Source organism: Mustela putorius, unplaced genomic scaffold (genome assembly GCF_011764305.1).
Source record: "Mustela putorius furo isolate JIRA1106 unplaced genomic scaffold, ASM1176430v1.1 tig00003896_pilon_pilon_pilon, whole genome shotgun sequence".
Classification (NCBI taxonomy): domain Eukaryota; kingdom Metazoa; phylum Chordata; class Mammalia; order Carnivora; family Mustelidae; genus Mustela; species Mustela putorius.
Window position 1 is genome coordinate 1,918,719 of NW_025422045.1, and position 24,080 is coordinate 1,942,798.

Here is a 24,080-nt window from a genome sequence, read left to right on the forward strand (position 1 = left end):
TTCCCTCCATAATCAGGAACAAGACAAGGAAACCAGCCATCATCATTACTATATAACATTGTACCTGAGAGACTAGCCAATGGAATTGAACAAGAAAAATTAATTTAGAGGTATAAAAGTCAGACAGGTAGATGTAAAACTGCCACTATTTGCAAACTGCATGGTTATATACCCAGAAAGCACAAGTGAACCAATGAAAAAAAACTACTGTAAAAAAATTTTGTAAGGTAGGAAGGTAAAAAAATTAATAGATATGAGCAAATAGATTTCAATTAAAAAAAAAAACTGGTAAGAAGAAATAAGAGCAACAGAAAACTACCAAATATTTAGGAATAAACTGACCAAGAGGAAAGACATGCCATGTGCTTAGACAGGAAGAGCCAAAATCATAAGCCATCAGTACTATTTAGGTTAATGTAGGAACGTGCTGTAACTCCATAAAAATACCAACAGATTTTTATTTTATGTTGTTTTTGCAACTGGACTGGATGACCCCAAAGTAGACAGAAGATAAATCTGAAGAGTTCAGGAAATTCTGGAGAGAAATGCAATGAAGAAGACTAGCTCTATTACTATTACAAGAAATTGAGAGCGCTTCAGAGATTAAAACAGTATCACACTGACACGTAAATAAATAAGCATCCATGAAAAAAGCCCAGAAATGTACATCAGTATGTGATAAATGTAGCAACCTAAAGGGAGGAAAATGGGCCAGTCATACACTGTGGGGACATCTTATGTGATGTCATGACAGGCTTATATCTGGATGAATTCCAAAGAGATCAAAATCTTAAATGCTGAAGGTGAAATTTAAAAGTGCCAGAAGAAAAGTTGTGTGAGTTTTTTTATACTCTTGGGATGGAGAAGGCTCTTTGTTACTCTTGACATGACATCCCAAACTACAAAAGGAAAGTTTCATAACTTTGACTACACCGAAATGAAAGATGTGTGCTGGTGAAAACACCAAAGTCCAATGATAAACCCAGCCCAAATGACTTGTCCTTCACATCATAGGTAACAGGCTAATTTTCTGAGGACTTAAAGCGTGCACAGACATCAAGAAAAAAAGTCCACAACTCAAAAATAGGCAAAATATTTGTTATAGATAACTTACAGTAATTTTTACTCATGAGCCTGGCATCCCTGTGGGGGTGGACAGGACACTGTACTAGCCGTGCTGTGGAGGAGCAGGCTGATTGCTGGACAGGATGTGATTTTGAATCACCCTGAGGACGAGCAACTTGGCAGTATCTACAAAATTACTTAGGTCTCTAAGGTCTCTACCCTGTGACTTAGCAATTCTGTTCTGAAGAATGTATTCTATAAACTCTCACATATGAAACGACAGAGGTGTGAGCGTAGTTATCACATTGTTTGCAACAGAAACAAGACCGGAAACCTAAATATCCATCGAGAAGGGGAAAGTAAGCTAAATTACTACTCTGCAAGAGAAGATGGTAAAAAGAAAAAAAAGCAAGATACAGGGAAGTATGTACAGTGAGCTACCACTTATGTAAAACAGGAAGGGAAAATAAGTATGTTTAGCTAGTTCTATGGATATGAAAGCAGTTCCTAGAAGGATAATCAAGAAGCTAATTAACCAGGATTCTTAGTTGAGGGGCAGAGCGGGCACGGTGGTACCTGAGTGGAGGGGACAGGAGTGGTTGATTGATTCTGGTGTCTCCCTTTTTTATTTGGTAAATGTTTGAACTACTTGAAGGTACTATTTTGGAGTTTAAGAAAAAAAAAATAACATTCCTCTGGTTTAAACAAGCTAAATCCTGTGGAAAAAAAATTTTTTTTCATACTTACGATTCATAATGGTAAAGAAAAAAAGTCCATGTATATATGACACACTTTCCAGAAAGGTAAACATCTGTAGGAAGGAAGCACGGTTGCAGCAGTCAAGTTTAGCCAGTGGCTTGGCTGGGAGATGATCTGCTTAAGTAAGAGCCGTGGCCCTGATTACAGGGGTGGGGGCGTATAAACAGAGCCGCCCAGCCCGGCCCGTTCTCCACCGCCTGCCAGGAGCGGTCTGGGGAGTCCTCACTGACTTGTGGAAATTCACTCTGCCATCCAGGGACACACACCAACAGCTGTAATTAAAGCCAGTGGTTGGCGTTGCAGCAAATGCAGACGCGAGTCTCTGCCCCCCGCTTTCCATCCCCATCTCCCACACACCCCCATTTTCCCATGCGAGAATGGTGGCAGGAACTGTCCGTCTGCCATAGTGCCCTCCAGCTGCAGGCCAGCCCACCTTCTGCAGCCCGATGACGGCTGCAAAGTTCCTGCTCGGTGAGCTCGCCCCTGAGCGAGAACATGCCGCCAGCCCACCCCCAAGGCCAGGCCTACTCTTCCCTCTCGGGCTCCCCCGCACACAGGGCACCACCCGCTCCGTCATTGCTGGCGGCCTCCTGTGAGCCCACAGACCCCATGGGATATCTAGCCTTGACCGGGCCCCGAATCTTCACCCCTACTCTCCCTGCCTCCTGCAGCGGTAGAGCCACCCCCCCACCCCGCCTTCTTGAAGCTTCCTCTCTCTGGTCACTAGAAAGGGCAAGATGGCAGGAGAAGATGTGGCAGCTTCGTTCCAGGTCCAGCTGTGCCTGTTCTCAGCCGCTGGGGCACAAATCCCTGAACTCAGATTCTGTTTTCTTCACATAAAGGGCGGGGGTTCTGGCTGCCACACGTGTCGTGAGGACCTAGCGAGGCCCCACAGAGGAAGGCATGAAGGAACAGTGTCTTGTCTTTCCCCCTCTGGGCCATGCAGATGCGGGCTTTGTAACCTTAAGCCCTACTTGGACTATCAGGAGAAGGTTCTAGCCTAACCGAGGCTTGTTGCAGGTGTATGTGGTTTTGTGTAACTACCTCATCATCTGTCCAGGCTTCCCAGGCTCAGCAGGAGTATCTCAAGAATCACATCCAGACACAGTCGTCAGCCCTGGACAGTTTTAATGCCACGAACTCGTCCTTAACGTCGGACTCCATCGGCCTACAGGTACTTGTCCGCTCACGGTCAGCCTGGGTGCCCTTTGGGTGGAGCGCGCACACCTAACCAGGCGTGGACCCTGTGCCTTTGGAGAAAAGCAAGTCATGGGTGTCTTCGGGCCATTATGCAGGATCCTTCAAGCATGGCCACGGTAGAGACCCCACCAGGACGCTCGTGAAAGAAGTGCTTCCAAGCAGGGGCTGTAACCCTTTGAGTTTTGTTTTCGCCTTCGTTAAAATGGGAGTTTCCATCCTGAGCTCTGTGCTAGAGGCATCCCCTTCTCCAGTAAGCACCCGAGGGGGTCTTAAGTGTCAGCGCCTAAAACAGCCCCAGTTTAGGAATTTCTACCGAGACACAGGAGAGACAGACTTAATCATAGACATTCTGTGGTCAGGCGTTGCGAGGAGCTCCCAAAGGCCGTTAAGCACGTTTGCCTAATTTAGAAATTATTTCACAAGAAAAGAAATCCTGTGCATGCCAGAGGATGTCCTAGAGTAGCCGACAGGGACGCAGAAGACTCAGGATCCTCCAGATGTGTGTGGTCAATCCCAGAGAATTGCTCTCCTGAGTCATCTGATTTGCTGGGAGCTCACCGGGCCCGTGCCACCCTGTTACCCTTCCACCCCAGTCCTGTGTCTCATATGCAAATTAACCTGAAAGCATTCACCAGAAGCAGCATCCCTTGGCTTTAGTCTCCAGATATGCAAATGATAGTTTCTACTTCTCCTCCAAGTTCATTTGACTCTTGTCTTTCTACCCTCCTCTTAAAGGTCCCACGGCCATTATTGTCCTTCCTGATTCTATATAAATAACTTATCAGATAAACAGATTTCATGTTGGGATCACCAGTTGTTACAGCAGTAGCTCCAACCCTAGATCTGGGCACAACAGTGGGCCCAGGTGGGCGTCTTGTTCCAATTTGTCTGGGAGGCCGTTTCCAGTGGGGGCTCGGAGCCTCACCCTTTTCCTGGTCCTTCTTAGTGTGTGCCGGTTATCCCCTGCCTCAGGCGTGGCCCTGCTCTGGGTCTGGTTTATTCAGTAGCTTTGGCTTTCCCTTCCTCCTGCCATCGGGGGGTTGGCAAGGCTCTCTTTCCTTCGCTCTTGGGCATATTCCCACTCCTGGCCAACCGGGCGATGCTGCACCTCACCTGAGTTCAGACCTGGTTGGTATAGGTTCTGATTTTCTGGGTTTTCTTCCCCATTGTTCTTCCGCTCTGCCATCGGCTGGTGCCCCAGGCCGTGAGGTCAGCCATTAGAACAGGGTCAGCTTTGACCCAGGTACCCTGACTGGTTCTTAGTTATGATCCAGCCTCTTGGCTGGGGGCAGACCAGGGAGCTTTATCACGAAAAGATTAAAAATTATTGTTAGAAAGAAGCAGCAGAAAGAGAAGGAGAAAAAGGAGAAAAGAAAGGCACCCTATTCACAGCCAGGAAATTCAAGCGAGTCTGAAGATAGGTGTGCTCTTATTTCTGCAAGACTCTGACCTCTCTCATTGGTCAGACTGGCCTATTTTCATTATTCTTGACCACGAGACCAGACCCCTGATTTAATTACACAGAATGTCAGAATGGGAAGGATCAGAAAATAATTTGAGCTGCAAGGGGTTTAGATGCTGAGATGACTTCCAGTCCCCTTGTTTTATGGATGAACAAGCCAAGGCCAGCAGAGAGAAATGCCTTGAACAAGGTGTCTAGTTAGTAGCAGAGCCAGGATTAGAACCCTGGTCTCTGGGTCCAGATGTAGGCTCATAAGCACAAGAGCTGGACCTGTAAAGCCTGGGGGCCTTAGAGAGGGGTAGTTGGGCCAGGTGGTTTCTTTTTTTTTTTTTTTAATATAATTTTTTATTTTTTATAAACATATATTTTTATCCCCAGGGGTACAGGTCTGTGAATCACCAGGTTTACACACTTCACAGCACTCACCAAAACACATACCCTCCCCAATGTCCATTATACCACCCCTTTCTCCCAAACCCCCTCCCCCCAGCAACCCTCAGTTTGTTTTGTGAGATTAAGAGTCACTTATGGTTTGTCTCCCTCCCAATCCCATCTTCTTTCATTTATTCTTCTCGTACCCACTTAAGCCCCCATGTTGCATCACCACTTCCTCATATCAGGGAGATCATATGATAGTTGTCTTTCTCCACTTGACTTATTTCGCTAAGCATGATACGCTCTAGTTCCATCCATGTTGTCGCAAATGGCAAGATTTCATTTCTTTTGATGGCTGCATAGTATTCCATTGTGTATATATACCACATCTTCTTGATCCATTCATCTGTTGATGGACATCTAGGTTCTTTCCATAGTTTGGTTATTGTGGACATTGCTGCTATAAACATTCGAGTACACGTGCCCCTTTGGATCACTACGTTTGTATCTTTAGGGTAAATACCCAATAGTGCAATTGCTGGGTCATAGGGCAGTTCTATTTTCAACATTTTGAGGAATCTCCATGCTGTTTTCCAGAGAGGTTGCACCGGGCCAGGTGGTTTCTAAACCCCTTGCAGCTCAAATTATTTTCTGATCCTCTGCTTCCAAATGGCTTCTGTGTTTCTTTTAATATCACACCATCAAAAATCCTTTCTCCTGATTCAAGGAGAATGAGAGGCATTTTATCCAAAAGGGAGGCTAAGGACTTGAAAAAGCTTCAGGGACTGATCATCTGCAAAGAGAACAAACGTATTAGAAAATGGGTCCAACCCCAGAGTTTCCCTGTCTACCTGAAAGTAGAACACGACTTGGGGAGGTGGGAGATGGTGCCCATAACCCAGTCCCCAGTGGTAAGAATTCCGGGTTATGGAGACCATTCTCGGTACAAGGAGTTCACCAAGTGGTACCCAAAGCGTTAACTAACACCAGTGTTAATCCAATCGCTCTTGCTCCAATGGGTGGCCAGGAGCAAAAATCTGCAGGCTTCTGATGCTTGTCAGGCCCTGGTCTGAGTCCTCAAACCCTGCTCCCTGGTGCTCCTTTGTCACCACCCTTCTCTAAGGGGGGAAGGTGGCAAACTCGCCGGGCGTCACCAGCACCTCAGCCTTTGGACAGGCAATCCATAAACAGTGGTGACAGCCCCTGTAAGGAGAAAAGGCAACACCTCTATTCTCCAAAACGTGTTTTGTTTTTTTATTTTGTTGTGGGAATCTGAAAGCGACAGAAAACACAGAGAAGGAAATAAATATCTCCCCTAAGCCTACCACCTACCGGTAACCTAGTATTTAGATTTTGGTGAAATTCAGCCTAGTCTTTAAACAAATTTTCTCTGCATAAATGCATTTGAACAAATGTTTATACATTTGCCTTCTCAAAATGGGATTTGTTCTATCCTTATTATATCCAAAACCCTTTTTTTTTTTAATGTGAAATGATGCCTTAGGAACACTGTTCCTTGGAAAGACTCCATTTTAGTCCATTTCCAGCCATCCTGAGCAGTGGCGGGGTGGGTGGGCAGAGGCTCGCTGGCCACCCAGCCACAGAGCTGCAGACGTCGTGACCCCCGTGGGGGAACCCGCAGCCCCTCAGAACCCAGCGTCCCCGGCTTGCAGCTGCCGGGGCCTGACTTCTTTCTCAATGGTTAATGCTAAAGGGATGTCCCAGTGCCTGACTCTGGCCACATTTACTCACATCACTGGCTCTGGTTTTGATTTCTTTTCACATCCCTAGAAAACCCTGGTGGATGTTACTTTGGAAAATAGCCACATTAAGGATCAAATGAGAGACCTGCGGCAGACCTATGAAGCCTCCGTGGGCCAGCTGCGGGAAAAGCAGAGGCAGTTGGAGGTGGCGCAGGTCGAAAACCAGCTGCTGAAAATGAAGGTAAAGCAGAGCGCCGACGTCCCCCTGAGCCGCCTCCTCGTTCCCTTTTCTCCTCTGTCCTGCCATCTTTGGGAGTTCCATCTTCTTTCCCCTGTTGCCTAGTTGGCGTGGTCCGCATTTTTGTGGCCAACCCCACAGGGCTGGGCTCGCGGGCATTGAGGGGGTTTGTGTGTTCACTGCTGTCGGTCCAGATTGGGGTTCCCCGTGAACACCCCCAGCAGGCACTTCTGCCCCAGCCCCAGTGGCCTCAAAGGCTGCTGAGAGCCCCTCATCATGGCGCTACAATCACACCCTGGGAGTGTCCACAGGCCTGGGACTCCAGAAGCTTCACAGTTTAGATTTTCTGTGACGTCTCAAGGTCTTTCTGGGTGGTGTGAGAGGAAAGAGTCTGAGAGCACACAGGAAGAATATCCGTGGGCGACCAAGGACTCTGGGCAGTGTCCCTCTTGTCTACCAGCCTGTGCCTGTTCCTCAATGGGGCTTCTCCTGCCTCGGAGGTGCTAGGGCCCCTTCTAGATGGGAAGCATGGATTGATCTTGTACCCTCTGATAGGAGCAGATCCATGCATGGTGCCTAGAAGGCACTCAGTAAATTATTTCCTGAATCAGTTTGTTCATACATAAGTCTGTGGTTTTCCAGTCATGTTCAGCACAGCATTAGGCGGTCCTAGAGGAGAGTTCCTCATGGGCGGTGGACCCGTATAATGGATTGCTCAAACCAGGACACTATTGGGACTGGAGGGTGGTGCTATTGAGAATTGAGTCGGGGGGTGCACGTGTGTGGCTGAGTCGGTTGGGCGTCTGACTCTGGGTTTTAGCTCTGGTCATGATCTCAAGGTTGTAAGATCGAGCCTTGCATTTGGGGGTCTGTGCTTAGTGGGGAGGCTGCGTCTCCCTCTGCCTGCCCTTCCCCTGCTCACACGCCCCCTCCCCCAAATAAATAAATCTTTTTTTTAAAACAAGGAATGGGTTAGGGAGACAAACTGGGACATGCAGTCCCCCTCCGTGTGGGGCTACCTCACATGGGGGGAGGGGTTGCCACGTTGCACTGTGTCATCACTGTGATCGTCACCCCTGGGTGTGTGTCTGCCTGGTCCCACTGGCCAGACACAACCACCCTGACCAGATGTGGTCTTTGCTTTACTTCAAACAGGGTAGCTCTTCTCTTTATGATTTCATATACCACATGTCTGAATAAGAGTTTGGAAAAAAAGGGTGCCTTGCTGAAAGAGCCAAAAAGTACTGCTGACTTTTTCTTTTCTCCTGAGCTGGGCCTGACCGGCACTAGGAGTCCCTGCCTGAGTGTTCCCCAGACCAGGCGGGAGCGTTTCTAGATGCAGTACTTAGGAAGGCACGAATGTATGGCAAGGCTAACTTCAGATTTCTTACGTGAGTTGAGCGTCAGTCTTTCTTGGGTACTCCTTGGCCAGTGTAATTAATGGGACAGCTTCAACTCCATGCGGGCAACCTGACTTCAAAGGCCTCCCTGTTTCTCTGACATAACAAAATTTTAAATAATGTATGCACATGGCAGGGGAAAAATAAAGCCAAACAGTAGGAAGCTAATCTAGAATATGCCTGCACCATTCTACAGTTCCCCCAACTGTGTGAGATTTCTGATGTCCCCCATCCTCCTCACCAACACTTGCCGCTGCTTCACTGCTGACGGCCATGCAGGAGAGTGAGGAGGTATCTCCCGGGGGCTTTGCGCTCTCCGACAATGAATGACATTGCCCAGATTTCTTGTGCTTCTAGGTCATTTGTGTATCTTCCCAAAGATCTCTGTCAGAGCCTTCGCCCATTTTTAAAGTTGGATATTTTGTTATTGAGTGGTAAAAATGCTTTCCGTGTTCTGGACACAAGTTATCAGATAGGCGATTTGCAGATCTTTTCTCCCACTCGCTGGGTTTTTCACTTTCTTGATGGTATCCTTTAAACACAGAAGTTTTAATATTGAGTATTGATGAAGTCTTTCTATGTATCTTTTGTCACATGCGCTTTCGGTATCGTATCTGAGAAACCATCGCCTCACCAAAGGTCACAAAGATTTACCTTATTTTTTTTTTTTTAAGATTTTATTTATTTATTTGACAGGCAGAGATCACAAGTAGGCAGAGAGGCAGGCAGAGAGAGAGGAGGAAGCAGGCTCCCTGCTGAGCAGAGAGCCCGATGCGGGACTTGATCCCAGGACCCTGGGATCATGACCTGAGCCGAAGGCAGAGGCTTAACCCATTGAGCCTCCCAGGCGCCCCTACATTATGTTTTCCTGGAGGACTTTTATAGCTTTGGCTTTTACACTTTTGGCTTTTACACTTAAACCTTTGATCCACTTTGGCTTAATTTTTCTATGTGGTGTGTTAGGTGTCTAATATCACTCTTTTGCATGCAGCTATCCATTTGTCTTTGTACTGTTTTTTAAAATTATTTATTTAATTTTTTTTCCAGTGTTCCAAAATTCATTGTTTATGCACCACACCCAGTACCCCAGACAATACGTACCCTCCTTAATACCTACCACCAGGCTCACCCAACCCCCACCTCCTTCCCCTCCAAAACCCTCAGTTTGTTTCTCAGAGTCTTCTTTTCCCATTGAATGGTCTTGGTAGTTAATTTCTTGAAATTTATTATTTTTTTTTATAACAGATAAACGATTTACTTAACTCAGAGTCAAATTTATAAAACAGTATATTCAGAAATATAATATCTGTATCTGTAACATTCCCTTTAGTCTCTTAGTGTTTCCTTCAATAGGTAACCTTTTTAACATTTTAAATTTTATTGCTTATTCTACTCAGACCCAATTCTAATAACGTAGTGATCTTTTTTTCCAGCCCACAACAGAATACTCCAGAATTTGAAAAGCATGTCTTCTGAGGTTAGTTAGGATACGGAGATTTTATCCAGAGAAGGTTTATTAAAATTGATAAAATAAAAGATAATAAAACTTCAGGATCAAAAGACATTAGGCCAGAAAAGTCCCTAAAGAAAGGGATTAAGGGGCGCCTGGGTGGCTCAGTGGGTTAATCCTCTGCCTTCGGCTCAGGTCATGATCTCAGGGTCCTGGGATCGAGCCCCACATTGGGCTCCCTGCTCGGCAGGGGGCCTGCTTCCTCCTCTCTGCCTCCTCTCTGCCTGTGTCTCTGCCTACTTGTGATCTCTGTCTGTCAAATAAATAAATAAAATAAAATAAAATAAAAAGAAAGGGATTAAGAAGATAGTGAAGTGTGGACACGTTTTAGACAGAATTCACTTTTTTTTTTTTTAAATAGGGAGCGGGACAGGATGAGAGAGAGAGAAAGAGAGAGAGAGAGAATCTTAAGCAGGCTCCACGCCCAGCACCGATCTGGACATGGGGCTTGATGTCACGACCAAGGGATCATGACCTGAGACAAAACGGAGTCAGACACTTAATCAACTGTGACAGCCAGGGGCACCCTAAGGGAATTTAATTTAAAAGTGGCTAAATTGAGGGGACAGTGCAGACACTTAGCTACATTTGTCTTTTGAAAACTTTGCTCCCATGGAAGGTCTTTGTCCCGAAAGCACCGTGTGAAGTACTGCCTTGTCTTTTCCTACCCATCCGCTGTCCCTCTTCCCGCTGTCCCTCTCCCCTGCCTTCCCGCTGCTCTGTCTCCCGCAGCAGCATCCCGGGTTCCCTGTTGTGTGTCCGCACCTTGCCCACCTGACGAGAGGGGCCGGCTCCCTGGGGCCGGCAAAAGCCAGAGCTCTGACGGGCGCGTCTTTGCAGGTGGAATCCTCCCAGCAAGCCAACGCGGAGGTGATGAGAGAGATGACCAAGAAGCTGTACAGCCAGTACGAGGAGAAGCTGCAGGAGGAACAGCGGAAGCACAGCGCCGAGAAGGAGGCTCTCCTGGTGTGTACGTCCTAGCCTCCGACCAAGGAACGGAGAATGTTCCATCCGTCATTGTTGGGGGGGCTGCGGTAACAGGGTTTCTGCCTGGAGGGGAGTCAGCGGACGCTAACGTGGGAGAGGGTCAAGGTGTTTATTCACTGGCTCCCTCCCTCCCCCACCTCTTCCTCCCTCTCTGCATCCCCCTCTTTGCCTTGCATAGCCCCCAGTCTCTGCCTCTGAATACCCCCCTTTCTCTGGCTAGACTCTCCGGCGCGTCCGGGCTTCTGTGCAGCTGTGCCCCTTCTCCCTCCATTTGCTCCTCTTTCCCTGAGATCCCCTCCTTCCCTGCCCTCGCTCCTCCCTGAGCTCCTGCAAAGCCTGGAAAATGCTATTCCCCCTCCCCTCCCCATGCACCAAGTCTTTCCCATTCATGAGAAGTGCCCTCCGTGTTTGGGAAGCCCACACTCTTTCTGCTCTTTGCTGTGGCCTTCTCTTGTTCCCGTTACTAGACTTGGACTGTACACCTCACATCCTGGCTTCCCTAGGAGCGAGTATAAGTTCCTTGAAGGCAGGGAGCTGTGGCTGCCTTGTCTTGTGTTCTCAAAGCTCTATACAGGGGCTGGATGGTTGACCAAGTGGGTACATTGCAATATGTGGGAAGGGTCTAGCAGTCTGCATTCAATTCCAGATATGGCCCTACTGCCTTTTATGCTGTTGGCAAATACGTGGACAATTCGAGCATCCAGTCAAGGGAGAAATAACATTTGCAGGCTTGTTTTTTTAGATATAAGGAGTCAGGGGGAGAAAGGAGAAAAAAAGAACTGGACCCATTAAAAAGCCACACGGTATTTCTTTCTAGGTGAGACCCAGAATCACAGGAGTTCGTGATATGAGTTCATGACACGCCTAGCCCCCCCAGGGTGTGCTTCTAGAGAGACCCCATGATTCAGCAAGGCTGGTGCTGTTGGGACCCTGGTCAGCAGCCTCAGGTCTCCAAGGCTGTGCTGAGAACAGTGTGCTTCTTTTGCAGGAAGAAACCAAGAGTTTTCTGAAAGCAATTGAGGAAGCCAATGAAAAGATGGAAGCGGCGGAGATCAGCCTGGAGGAGAAGGACCGGAGGATCGGAGAGCTGGACAGGCTGATTGAGCGCATGGAAAAGGTAACAGACACTGCCCTAGGCCCAGCGCCCGCTTGCCCAGGCTCCCCGCCTCTCCGGAGTCGCGGCAGGCCTGTCTGAAGGCGTGAGGCGCCCTCGGCACCCATCCTACCTGTCCCTCCGATTTGTGATTTAAACAGGAAAGACAGAGCTGTAAAATAAGGTCTGAGGCGGTCCGACAAAGTTCTTATTTTTACTATGGTAACTCTTTTGATGCTTTAAAAAAACATTCTATATGTAAATATTTACCCAAATTCGTATTTTCGCACCCTGCTTTGCTGAGGTCCCAAGCACGAACTTCCATTTACTCACTGAGTAAGCAAGCCTTGTTCAAATGTTCCATCTGCACCCTGAGTGGGCCTGCATCTGAAAGGTTGGCTTTTCTCGGACACCCCACATCTGCCAGCCGAGTGAGGTCACCACGTCTTTTGTGAGGCATTGGGAGTCGGGTTGGGGGTAGGCTGGGAAAGACAGGAGCTCAGAGGTAAAGAAGACATTTGAGAGCAAGGGAGGAAACCGGACATTAGGCAGAAAGTGGAAAATGGGAAGGAGTGGTGGGAGAGAGGAAAGAGAAAGAGCAGGAAGGAGGAAAAAGGCAGGGTGACCTTCAGCAGGTGACCGCTGACTTCTGGGGGTGGGGTGGTAGTCTGGGGGCAAAGCTGTGGTTGGTTTCTGGAGAATGGCTCTCAGCAGCTTGTGGGTCTGCAAGTCAGTGACCACCTGCTGAGACTGTGACATCGGAGCCCCCGGTAACTCAGGCTAAGTGTCCCCCGGCTGGTGACGAGCTAGGAGTAGGGACAATGCAGGCGAGGTGAATGCCTGGGCTTCCAGTGATTCTGAGGGCGGTCTCCTTACCTCTGGTGTCTACAGCGTAGACCCCCTCCTGTCTCCTGATGAGGCAAGGTGCAGCCAGGACGGGAATGGCACGAAACTCTGTGTTCTGGAGCTTCGGGGCTTGGGGGGGGTTCCCACTTAGGAAATGTCTTTTTTGGGAGAGACTTGAGCAAAGAGTCTGTTACAATGTCACCTCCCCTCCTTGGGAAAACAATCCTAACTTTTATTGAAGAGAAGAGAGTATGGGCTGGCGATGGTCATAAAGATTGGGCAGTGATGGCATCTTCTAGAACCTAGAGGAGCTTTCTCCCACATTCCCTCTCCAACTGGTCATGGCAATCCTCCCTGTGGGTGACAGATTTTCCGGCCACATACAGGTGCAGAGTGAGCGGGCGGCCTGGTTTGGGTAGGAAGCCAACTTCCTGCCTGTGGGGTGGCTACCAATACGGTTTTAGAATCAGATAGACCTAGAGTTTGACCCTTGCCTCTCTTTCTAGTTCTGGGCAGTTACTTTTCCAAACCGAGTTTCTTCTTCTGTAACCTGCTGGTAGTAAACATTCTTCTACTTAAAGCTTTGTGAGCAGTAAAACAAGAGAAGTCCACACACAGTGCCAAGCCCGGTGCCTGGCATTTAGTAGTGGCTCAAAAATGTAGGCTTTGATTTTTATTTTGTTACAGACCTGTCTAGGTGTCTGCCCCCAGAGTCAGCTTTTTTTAGCTGGACTTTTTTTTTTTTTTTTTTAAATAGCTTATCTTCTTTGTACCCTTGGGATTCTCAAAGTAGGATTTTTCCCCACTGATTTCCATGCAGTGCCTGTGTGAGAGGTGATGGGCAGGAGGCCAGGGAGGTGGGAAGGCTAGCCCTCCCTGCCAGCATTTGTGGGATACAGGAAGTTCCCCAAGCTCTGTCAGCTTTTTCTGTAGCAAATCAAAATATCAAAATGTATTGCCCTTTCTCTAAATCCTCTTTTCCATTTAGGCGAGAGATAGGTTTGCTTTATTCCACTAGGATTAGGTGTTCCAACTAATGGCTGCTTCTTCCTCAGAGATCCTTCTTTCAGAGTAGGAGAGAGAGCAGTTGTCTCTCACCCGCTCTGCAGACAGCGTGTCCCCACACATGAACGGTGGCAGTGTGGTATCTTGCCTGCACCCATTTTTGGATTTTCAAAACACTGTTTTTTTCTCCCCTGATTAGTAAAAATCTCCTAAGGAGTGTGATCGCTGAGGGACGCTGCTGCAGAAAAGGTGACAGTCTGGGCTTGGGCAGTGTGTTCGCAGGCATGTACAAATGTAAGAAATTACTGGGTAGTGTGCATTCAAGATTTGTTGTACTTCCATTTAGGGGAAAAAAATTTGAACTTTTAAAGTGTGCCGGGGGGCACCTGGGTGGCTCAGTGGGTTAAAGCCTCTGCCTTCGGCTCAGGTCATGATCCCAGGTCCTGGGATTGAGCCCCACATCATCCCTGCTGAGCAGAGAGCCTACTTTCCTTCCTCTCTCTCTGCCTGCCTCTCTGTCTACTTGTCATTTCTGCCTGTCAAATCTTTAAAAAAAATAAAATAAAAACATAAAGTGTGCCAGAAGTGAGGCCTTACCCTACTCTAAAGGGCTGTTTTGGGGGGCATCTGCCACTGGGGGTGCTCGTCTCTGAAAGGTCCATCACTATTATTTCAGGGCTGTTGTAGACTTCCAGCCAGCCGCAAACCACGTGAGGACAGGGGAGCCTCCTGCCCAGGTGGGCTGTAAGGCTGTGTCTTTGTTGGAAAGATTTAAGAACAAAAACAGATCCCCACTGAAAGTTGGTCTTCCCTCATGAGGCTAAATCCACCAGTGGTAATTTATACTCTTCCTGCGAGAGCGGACGGTTCCCCCATCTCTTCCACCTGTTCCTTGGGTACTCCGGCTTGTAGCCTCAGCAGTGGTGGGAGTTAGTGTGTCAGCGACCGTGTTTTCAGTAATTTGGCGGGAAGAGTTTGTTGGGAGAATTTCTGAGAATGATAGAAGCATAGGAGTACTGAGGGTCTCATGTAAGTTAATCTCCCGATATAGCGAACAGGGTTTGATAATTTTCATTTGAAGGAAATCTATGACACCAAGATCTATAATGTATTTCTAGAGCAATTTTGGTTATGATAGGTGCTTTTTTTTTTTTTTGAAGGTTTTATTATGTATTTATTTGGCAGGTAGAGAGAGAACAAGTAGGTAGAGCAGCAGGCAGAGGTGGAGGGAGAAGCAGACTCCCCTCTGAGCAGGGAGCCCTTCATGGGACTCGATCTCAGGACCCTGGGATCATGACCTGAGCTGAAGGCAGACGCTTAGCTGACTGAGCCACCCAGGTACCCCTGGGTGCTATACTTTAAAAAAAAAATTAACATATAATGTATTATTGGCCCCAGGGGTACAGGTCTGTGAATTTCCAGGTTTACACACTTCACAGCACTCACCATAGCACATACCCTCCCCAATAGGGTGCTATACTTTTATTAACATTTTCTACTTTGTCCGAGGAAATCATAGTCCATATTCTTATATTATCTTTTTGGATAAACTTTAAAATTTGCATATATACAGCAAAGGGTACAAATCTTAATGGACAGCTTGATATATGTGCTAGTTTACTATGGCTGCTGTAATAAATCACCACTGTGAGTGGCTTAAAACAACCCCAGTTCATTGTCCTATGGTCCTGGAGATCCGAAGTGCTAAAATCAAGGTGTCCGCAGGGCTGGGTTCCTTCTGGAAATTCTAGAGGAGAGGCCATTGGCTAGGCTTTTTTTGGGAAGATATTATTTATTTATTTGATAGAGATCACAAGTAGGCAGAGAGGCAGGCAGAGAGAGAGCGGGAAGCAGGGTCCCAGCTGGGCAGAGAGCCCGACATGGGGCTTGATCCCAGGACCCTGAGATCATGACCTGAGCCGAAGGCAGAGACTCAACCCACTACCACCCAGGCCCCTTGCTAGGCTTTTCTAACTTCTAGAGGCTGCCTGCGTTCCTTGACTCGGGGTTCCAGCTGGCAGCTTCAAAGCCAACAGTGTAGCATTTTCCAGTCTCTGTCTCTTCCTGGCTCCAGCCCTTCTTCCTCCTGCCAATAAGGGCCCCCTGGATAATCCAGGGTCATTTGGCCATGTTAAGACCCTTAACTTAATTCCATCTGCAAAGTTCCTTTTTCTGGGTAAGGCCACATGTGCCCAGGTCTCAGGCCTTAGGATATGGCCATTGCTGGGGGGCCACCCATTATTCTGACAGTCACAACACACTTTTACAAGTGAACCTACACGTGTAGCCACCACCCAGCTTAGTATATAGGGTATTACCCAAATTCCAGAGATTCTTTTCTTGATGATGCAGAAATTCTTCAAGAATTTTGCAATATCACAGGCCACTGACTGAGGAGTATGGATTTTCATTTTCTAGAACTATAAATTCTTACAAAATATCTGAACCTAGGTTGATGGGATACTTATTCATTGACTTATTAAAGATTTCTTTGTTTTTATTGGAGAGAGAGTGCACACAAGCAGGAGGAGAGGCAGAGGCAGAGAGCAAATCCTCAAACAGACCCCCAGCTGAGCATGGAGCCCTGACGTGGGGTTCAATCTCATGACCTTGAGATCGTCATGTAAGCCCAAACCAAGGGTTAGATACTTAACTGACTAAGCCACCCAGTCACCCCATAAAAAGAAACCTTGAATGGTTTTATCCAGGATATTTCTCTAATTCATAAACACATCTGTAAATGCAGACCAGGAGCTTTGGCAGTTTCGAGCTTCAGTTGGACTCTGGTGGGTGGATGCGTAGACCCCACTGGGCATCCTATAGACTTGACCCCAAGAGTGCTGGAATCACTTGATCTACATGCACTGATTCAAATATCGGTGTCTGTTTCAGGAACGTCATCAGCTGCAGCTCCAGCTCCTGGAGCATGAAACGGAAATGTCAGTGGAAATAATGGACTCTGACAAGGAAAGGTAAGACAGATGCCCTTTACCGCGTAATGGACTTGGGTGGTGGACATGCTGCATTTCCGTGGGCTCAGCAGGTCCTCGAATTTTCCTTCCCTTGGTCATCACCATTGCAGACTCTTATGTGTCAAACATCAGGGCTGAGAGCTTCTGCCCTGGGGCTAGTTTCTCTGGGCACTCACAGCCACATCTTGCAACCCATGACTGGTTGTTAGAGCAGAGAAGCACCCTGCAGGCTCTCTCAGGTGCAAAAGTTCAGTTTCTAAATGTTCTCCATGACCTTCAACTCCACAGGATGCACCTTGTTGATGAGAACACACATCATCTGTGACTAAATACCACTGCAATGGAAACTATTTTTAAAATGCCTTTTTGTGTGTGTCCAGACATTGTTTACTCAAACCTGGCCTTGTGCCCTGTCTGTGGGCATATAAAAATCTGCATCAAAAATGAGGGGGTGGTAGTGCATGGTCTCCCCTGGAAATCAGAAGGCAGAGAGGCTGTGCACCGCCCTCTGCTGAAAGAAAGCGAGGTTGGGATGATTCGAGCAGTTTGAACCAGCTGCTTAACTTTGCAGCTTTGCTAAGATTCCTTACTTATCTGCAAAGTGAGAATTCCTTTTAAAGGGGAGGGAGTGACGGTGAGTGCCGGTCTCATGGGGTCATTAACTGTGAGGGAGCTGGGGCCTGCCACGTGGTTCGTGCTGCAAAATGTCTGTTACCCTTCCTCTCTGCAACTTCGGACTTCGCAGTCTTCTGTAGACTGTAACGTAGCCTGGCAGACAGGGGAGGGGTAAGCTGACCGCCAGACCCCATGTCCCCGGCTCCATTCCAGCGGCCCCCAAGCCCTGAAGAGGCTGTCTGCTGCTCCTTTGGTCTCACCGAACTGAGCAAAGGCCGAGGGTGGTTTGTGCTGTTCTAAGACAAAATGTCAAGTGTCTTAGGACACGGCCCCGTTTGTTTTGATGCAGAGAAGGTCTTTCACCGTGTTTCCCAGTTTTTCAGAATAAATGATGTGTCGACAACCGGAGTTCCAGATTTCCCAGGACTCAGCCCCTTGATTTCAGATAGTGGGTCGTGGTTGGAGACTCCCGCCGCCTTTGTTTTCCAAATCAAGGCATTCGACTTGTATAATGTATAATGTATAGTATTAACCCCCAGACAGAGAGCCCCCCATTCTGTATGTGGTACCCCCCAAATTCCGTTTCAGACCCTGGAAAGTAGTGTTGCTGTCATTCTACAAGGTGAACCTTGCAAGAGGGAACATGAGTAAAAGTCCCGTGCTCCTCCCAGGGTGGGTGGTTGGCAGGTAGTGAGCCCCCCGGGAGACTCACAGAGTAGGAGGCATGTGTGGCGGAGCCGCCCTTCCTGTTCCGGGAGAGGCTCCCTTCCACCACGACCCTCCGCGCTGGTGGGGCTGCTCTGGTTGATCACTCTGCTCCCTGTGTCAGGTATCAGCAGCTGGAGGAGGCGTCGGCCAGCCTCCGGGAGCGGATCCGGCACCTGGACGACATGGTGCATTGTCAGCAGAAGAAGGTCAAGCAGATGGTTGAGGAGGTAAGCCCCTGTGAGAGGTCACGGACCAGGACGGCTGCCTGTCGTGGGGACCCGTCAGCCCTGGAGCTGGCTCTGCCTCTCAGCTCAGTTCGCTGTGGCTCCCGAGTGGAGGTCCTCAGGCCGCTGTCTTCATGGCCCAGAGGGAGATTTCCTCACCTGTGCCACCTCCGCCCACCCCCGGGGGGACTGGTGATCATCCCTCTAATCAGATCGAAGCGTCACAATTAAGAAGGCCTGGAAGCGCATTTTATAAGCTCACTGGCCTTCAGAGGGCTGCGATTCCCCAGGGGCGGGCCTATAGCTCAGGGGAGCCCCCGGTGTGACAAGGAACGTTTCCTTCAGCTCAGGTCTCTGCACGTCCTTGCACCTGGCTGCCTCTGTCCCAGGGACCACGCCTTCCTCAGTGGACAGGTGTCTCCTTGTCCCCTGCTCCCTGGCTCCTCCTTCCTCTCCCTTCTTCCCTCATTCTCTTCTCCACCCTTCGTCTCTCCGTCTGTCTGTGGGACACCCGACCAAGTTACATGTTTACTGTGTGCCGGACATAGCTTACTTGTCCGTTTTTCTAAATGGAAAAAAACAGGTAAGTTGAACATTTATATTTCTGCCAGAGGGAAAAAAGTTCTTTCACTTGTGTTACTGTAATCCGTCTCTTTCCCGTGGTGCTCAGTAGGAGAAATCCACGCTGTAGTACAGTGAGTCACATATTCTTGTATCTTTCTTGCTCAATTAATACATCGGATAGAAAAAAAGGAACAGTTAGTCCTAACAACGTTATAAATTCCCTAGAGGTCTAACTCTATCGTGCATTGAGAGGGCTCTAATTTAATTACACGTTTGGTTGGCCGTGGAAAAACTGAAAAAAAAACCACTTTCCTTATATTAAGCACTGCTCTGAAAAGTTACCTGTTCACGAATGATTGAAATTAAAAGCATGCCTGCTGATAAATTACACACGTAGCAGACAAAGAGAGGATTAAAATATGCCTATTAATCTCTAAAATGTTGGCGATATTAGTGGAGCGAGGTTAAGGTCAGGGGACTGTGAGGTTGGGGAGGGATACGCTATTTTCTTGTCGGATAAACATCCATATTAGGTGAAATCCGTTGCCTAAATAAGAAATGCAGTCATACTGTGTTGACTCCCGTGAGTCTTACGCTGGCGCATCTCTGTCAGAGAGCAGAACAGAAGAACGAGGAGACCCTCTGCACTCCCACTGCACACCTGGCGGGAACCACAGGGATGGGTGGGTCCTGTCCAGTTAGCAACACCGGCTACAGTGTGTTTGCCCAGGAAAAGCCTTGCTTGGTCATGCTTCGTTAGCACCTCAGGCGGTGACGGCTCTCAGATCGTAGCTTTTTGGCTTCTGAATCTCACCCATAGGAACTCTGGCCAAGGCTGTCCCTGTTTCCCCATGTGCCTTCGACCACGGAGACCTGCATTTCTTCCAGCTCACCACAGCGAGGTGGTGTGCCCTGTTCTTAGATTTTATCATAGAGCCTCGTACCGCTTGGCTTCTGTTTCGGTTATTATCTGTTGGGGTTGAAGATTGGTTCCTAAGTCAGAGATCCTTCTTCCAAAGACACTTTCAAGTGGTTTAGGAGTCTCTGGTTTCTAATTTCTGGAATAAAACAGAGAAACGCATTTGAGGGGAGCCAAGGGAAATTGATATATGAAAATAGAGAAGCATATAAAGATCACTGTCCATGCCTGCCTTTTCTACCTATGATGCACTGTCTCCCAAACAAGCTTCTCTAAGTCTGGCCAATGGGGTCTGGAAGACACAGTCACCAGAATGAAACCGCAGGCTGAAAGGTAGGGTGGCTCCGTCATCAGACTGAGCACCACTCCCAGCTGGGTTTCCACAGTGCATGGGGACCGGAAAGAAAAGAGCGACTTTCTATTCTAAGTTTTAGCAACTACCTAAAACAGTAGTAAAAAGTAAGATGTTTTCCCAGAATACCATGTTAACTTATGCCACAAAAGGATGGTTTACACTTTCATTTGCTGCAGCCTATGGTGCGAGGATTTTTTTTTTTTTTAAAGTTGCAAACATTGAAAAGGGGCATCGACCAATAAACACATTTGGAAGAGCAGAGTCAGGTTGGAAAGGAGTTGAGAGCTCTAGTGATTTAGGGAGCCCCTGAAGTACTTGGCCAAGAGATGGCTAAGGAGAGGCGTGAGAGCTGAGTTCACGTCTCAGAATGCTTTTTTTTTTTTTTTTAAGAATTTATTTATTTATTTGACAGAGATCACAAGTAGGCAGAGAGGCAGGCAGAGAGAGAGAGAGTGGAGGAAGCAGGCTCCCTGCTGAGCAGAGAGCCCAATGCGGGAATCGATCTCAGGACCCTGGGATTATGACCTGAGCCGAAGGCAGAAGCTTTAACCCACTGAGCCACCCAGGCTCCCCAGAGATTTTATTATTATTATTTTTTTAAGATTTCATTTATTTATTTGTAAGAGAGAGAGAGCACTAGCAGAGGCAGAGGGAGAAGCAGGCACCCTGCCAAGTGAGCAGCCTGATGTGGGACTTGATCCCAGGATGCTGAGATCATGACCCAAGCCAAAGGCAGCCACTTAACTGACTGAGCCATCCAGGCATCTCTGCTTTCTTGTTTAGCGTTGCGAGGCAAGGCCAGGCCACAAACCCTGAGTGGCACTTGCAAAGAGGCAAATTTCAGCTTTTCATTTCACATGAAGAAAACATTTCTAATATCGGCTCCCCTGGGAAGGTAGTCCTCCCTCACACGTACACTCCTTAGGACCTGCGCTAGAAGCTCTTTATAGAAAGTCTGCATTACTGTCTACTGGGCTGTGCGATCTTGGCCTTATCATTCCTTTGCATAAGCAGCACAATTAGCAGATTGAAAACGTCTGACTTGAGAACTTCATTTTTATCTGTGACCTTCCATGATCCCGATATTGGGACAAACTTGACCTAGAAATAGAGGCAGACTTTCTGTGTGGCAGATGTTAGGGACAGTCTTGCTTCCCGCACAAGAAGTCTGAAAGCTCACGTGCATGGAGTGTCACATCTCCCAAAGGTGGGGATCCAGTCTGCACCCACTGCTGGCATCATTTTCGCCATAACGTCTATGAAGAAACTTTGTTTACTGAAATGATGGGCTGCTTTTTTCAGTTCAAAACTGAAAAAGGGTGTTACTGAGGTTCTTGGGATCCTTAAATGTTAACCCCTGTATTTCCTTCCACTTTTAGTAGGACATAGTTTCTTAATAATACAATGAATGAAAACCAGCCGGCCTCCGTTTTGCAGTCATTGGCCCAATAAGGCCTTGACTTTCAGTGTGCAGGATGGGCTAACCGCGGGTCATTGCAGGGTGGGCCCTTCTCAGTGAGGGGTTGGTATACCTTTTATGAGGTTGAGTTTGAAGCATAGTGTCTTTTTTTTTTTTTTTAAGATTTTATTTATTTATTTATTTGACAGACAGAGATCATAAGTAGGCAGAGAAGCAGGCAGAGAGAAGAGGAAGCAGGCTCCCTGCTGAGCAGAGAGCCCTATGCGGGGCTCGATCCCAGGACCCTGGGACCATGACCTGAGCCGAAGGCAGAGGCTTTGACCCACTGAGCCACCCAGGTGCCCCGAAGCATAGTGTCTTATGTGATGTGTGGGACCAGACCCACCGCAGGCTAGATCTTTCTAGCAAATTACATCTCCTTTTGTGATGAATGTCAGGGATTGGTTAACTCCCTCCCATCACTAATTCTTCTAACTGGTTGTGGCTCTGACAACAACAACAACAAAAACAACAACCAAAAGAACAAACAACCCCAAAACAAAACAAAAAACAACAAAATGAGCCCATATATGCCCCTTTTATACTTTTAAGGGCTTGCCACAAAATATAGAGGGACTGAAAATAGCACCTGTGGGGAAATGCACTGGTCTGTGGATTCACCAGATAAGCACCAGCACTTTCTCTGTGCCCGGGACAGGTGTGGTCCTGCCCTTCTGGATCTTACCATCTCATGGGACCTGCCTTCCAGACTCCTCGAGCATCGGCTTCCTTCTTCTGTTGCAAAGTCTGGTTGGGATTGGCAGTCCTTTGTCTTGAGTCAGGCTGCATTCTTAGCTTACCTTACAGGGAATCCAGAAATGGGGAGGAGCAAAAGTCTGGGCGGAGCCTGATGCCAGATTCGTGCCTCCCCCGCCCCGCCCCCTCCACCCCCTCTGCCCCCACCCCCACCCCCGCAGGTCATTCACACCTCTTCACCTGCTCTCAGGCCAGGCAGTCCCCTGCCAAACAAAGCAGATTTCCTGCCAAGGAGAAAATTACCTGGAGGAGAAAACAAATTCCTATCTGCTCTCTAAAAGGGGGGACATCTCACATTTTTGCCAATAGGCAGTGATATTATTCAGCTGACACACGGTCATTTCATAGAGAGCTCCTTGACCTCCTCCCTCTTCAGCGTTAGGAATGCTTCCAGTTGACCACCTCCTCCTCCTCGCTTCTCATTGCGGTCTCCGTGGACAAAGAGGTTCTTCCAGCGGCATGTCTCTCGCTGGGTGTCCTTTCAGTGGCAGAGGAAACCGTTCTGGCTTTAGACTTTTCTTTTGCAGAAAGCCCTTCCATTTCCACTTGTCCCCCTCTGTGATTTAGATGTTTGATGAGTGCAAAGGCGGAAGGAGTGGATTTTCCTATTAGTGCTTCTCCATCCAGGCTGCATGTTCGACTCACTCGGGGAGCTCTGAAACATACCAGGCCTGGCAGATCGCAGTGGGAGGAGGGCCCTGGGCAGGGCAGGGGTTAGGGTTTTTTTTGTTTGTGTGTTTTTTAAGCTGCACAAGATTCCAGTATGCAGCCAGGATGGAGAAGCAGTGCTTGGAATCTCTAGAGCTGCGGCTTGGGTCCTCACGCGGGGTCTCTATGTGCTCATATGTTCAGCCCACCTCTCTCACAAGCTGCTGTCCCTGAGCTGGAAAGCTGTCGGTGAACTGGGACTGGAGTGGTTATGGCACCAGGAAAGAGAAACAGGGAGACCACTGAGCAAGGACCATGAGCAGGGACGCAGAGAGCTGGTCCCAGTGTGTGACTGTGTGGTCTTCTCAGGGGATCTAGCACTTGCTGCCAGCCCCATCAGGAGAGGGTGCTTTCACAGCCCATGCTTCCTGCCATATTGGACGGTGGTATCCAGATACAAAACCTCCCAGAGGCTCCCCGGATGCATCTAGAGAGATGTCCTCAAGGTGGTAGGTGGCACACACTTGTGAAATAACTAGACTTAAGGGCACAAAATCTAGTCCGCCTAGTGGCCTTGGAAGCTGAGAACCTGCCACTGACAAAGAGACCAGCAGTGGTTCTCAGGGACCCCCTTCCCTCATGCTTATGGGTATGGGTGTCAGATCTTGCCATGGTTTAAATTCCTTCTGTCTATCCACAAGATAGAAACATACCAGGCCTGGCAGATCGCAGTGGGAGGAGGGCGCTCACTTGGGCCCACTGTACCTATTTATTTATTTATTTAAGAGAGAGAGGGAAAGGGCAAGCACAAGCAGGGGGAATGGCAGGCAGGGGAGAAGCAGGCTCCCTGCTCAGCAAGGAGCCTGATGTGGGTTTCGATCCCAGGACCCTGAGATCATGACCTAAGCTGAAGGCACAGGCTTAAGCGACTGAGCCACCCAGGCACCCCCCACCGTACCTCTGTAGAAAGAGAACACAGGACCTTGTTGAAATGATAGCTGCTTCTCAGGTGCAAAATGAAGCAGAACAGTTTGGCAATTCCTAGGAAATGAACTTGAATGTATTTAATTTTCATCCTTTTGGGTTTTTTGTTTGTTTTGTTTTTGGTTGGTTTGTTTGTTTTGAGAGCCATTTACATAATGCAGCAGTTTTGGGGGAGAAACAGCCCAGATTGGAGAGAACAGATGAGGAGTAACTTTCCCGAGAGTTGTGGTTTG

General features: G+C 48.1%; 1 protein-coding gene across 3 annotated transcripts in view; it reads left to right on the top strand.

Moving 5' to 3' along the window:
- Window positions 1-24,080, top strand: part of LOC101674511 (myocardial zonula adherens protein) — a 90,499-nt gene that overhangs the window by 28,362 nt on the left and 38,057 nt on the right. For all 3 annotated transcript variants that reach the window (XR_006602785.1, XM_004777292.2, XM_004777295.3), the window contains exons 5-10: window positions 2,885-2,998; window positions 6,653-6,805; window positions 10,553-10,678; window positions 11,688-11,816; window positions 16,536-16,615; window positions 18,060-18,165. Coding sequence is in view for 2 of the 3 variants with exons in the window: in XM_004777292.2 (XP_004777349.2) it covers window positions 2,885-2,998; window positions 6,653-6,805; window positions 10,553-10,678; window positions 11,688-11,816; window positions 16,536-16,615; window positions 18,060-18,165 (708 nt within the window). In the remaining variant the exon portion in view is untranslated. The remainder of the gene's footprint in view (window positions 1-2,884; window positions 2,999-6,652; window positions 6,806-10,552; window positions 10,679-11,687; window positions 11,817-16,535; window positions 16,616-18,059; window positions 18,166-24,080) is intronic.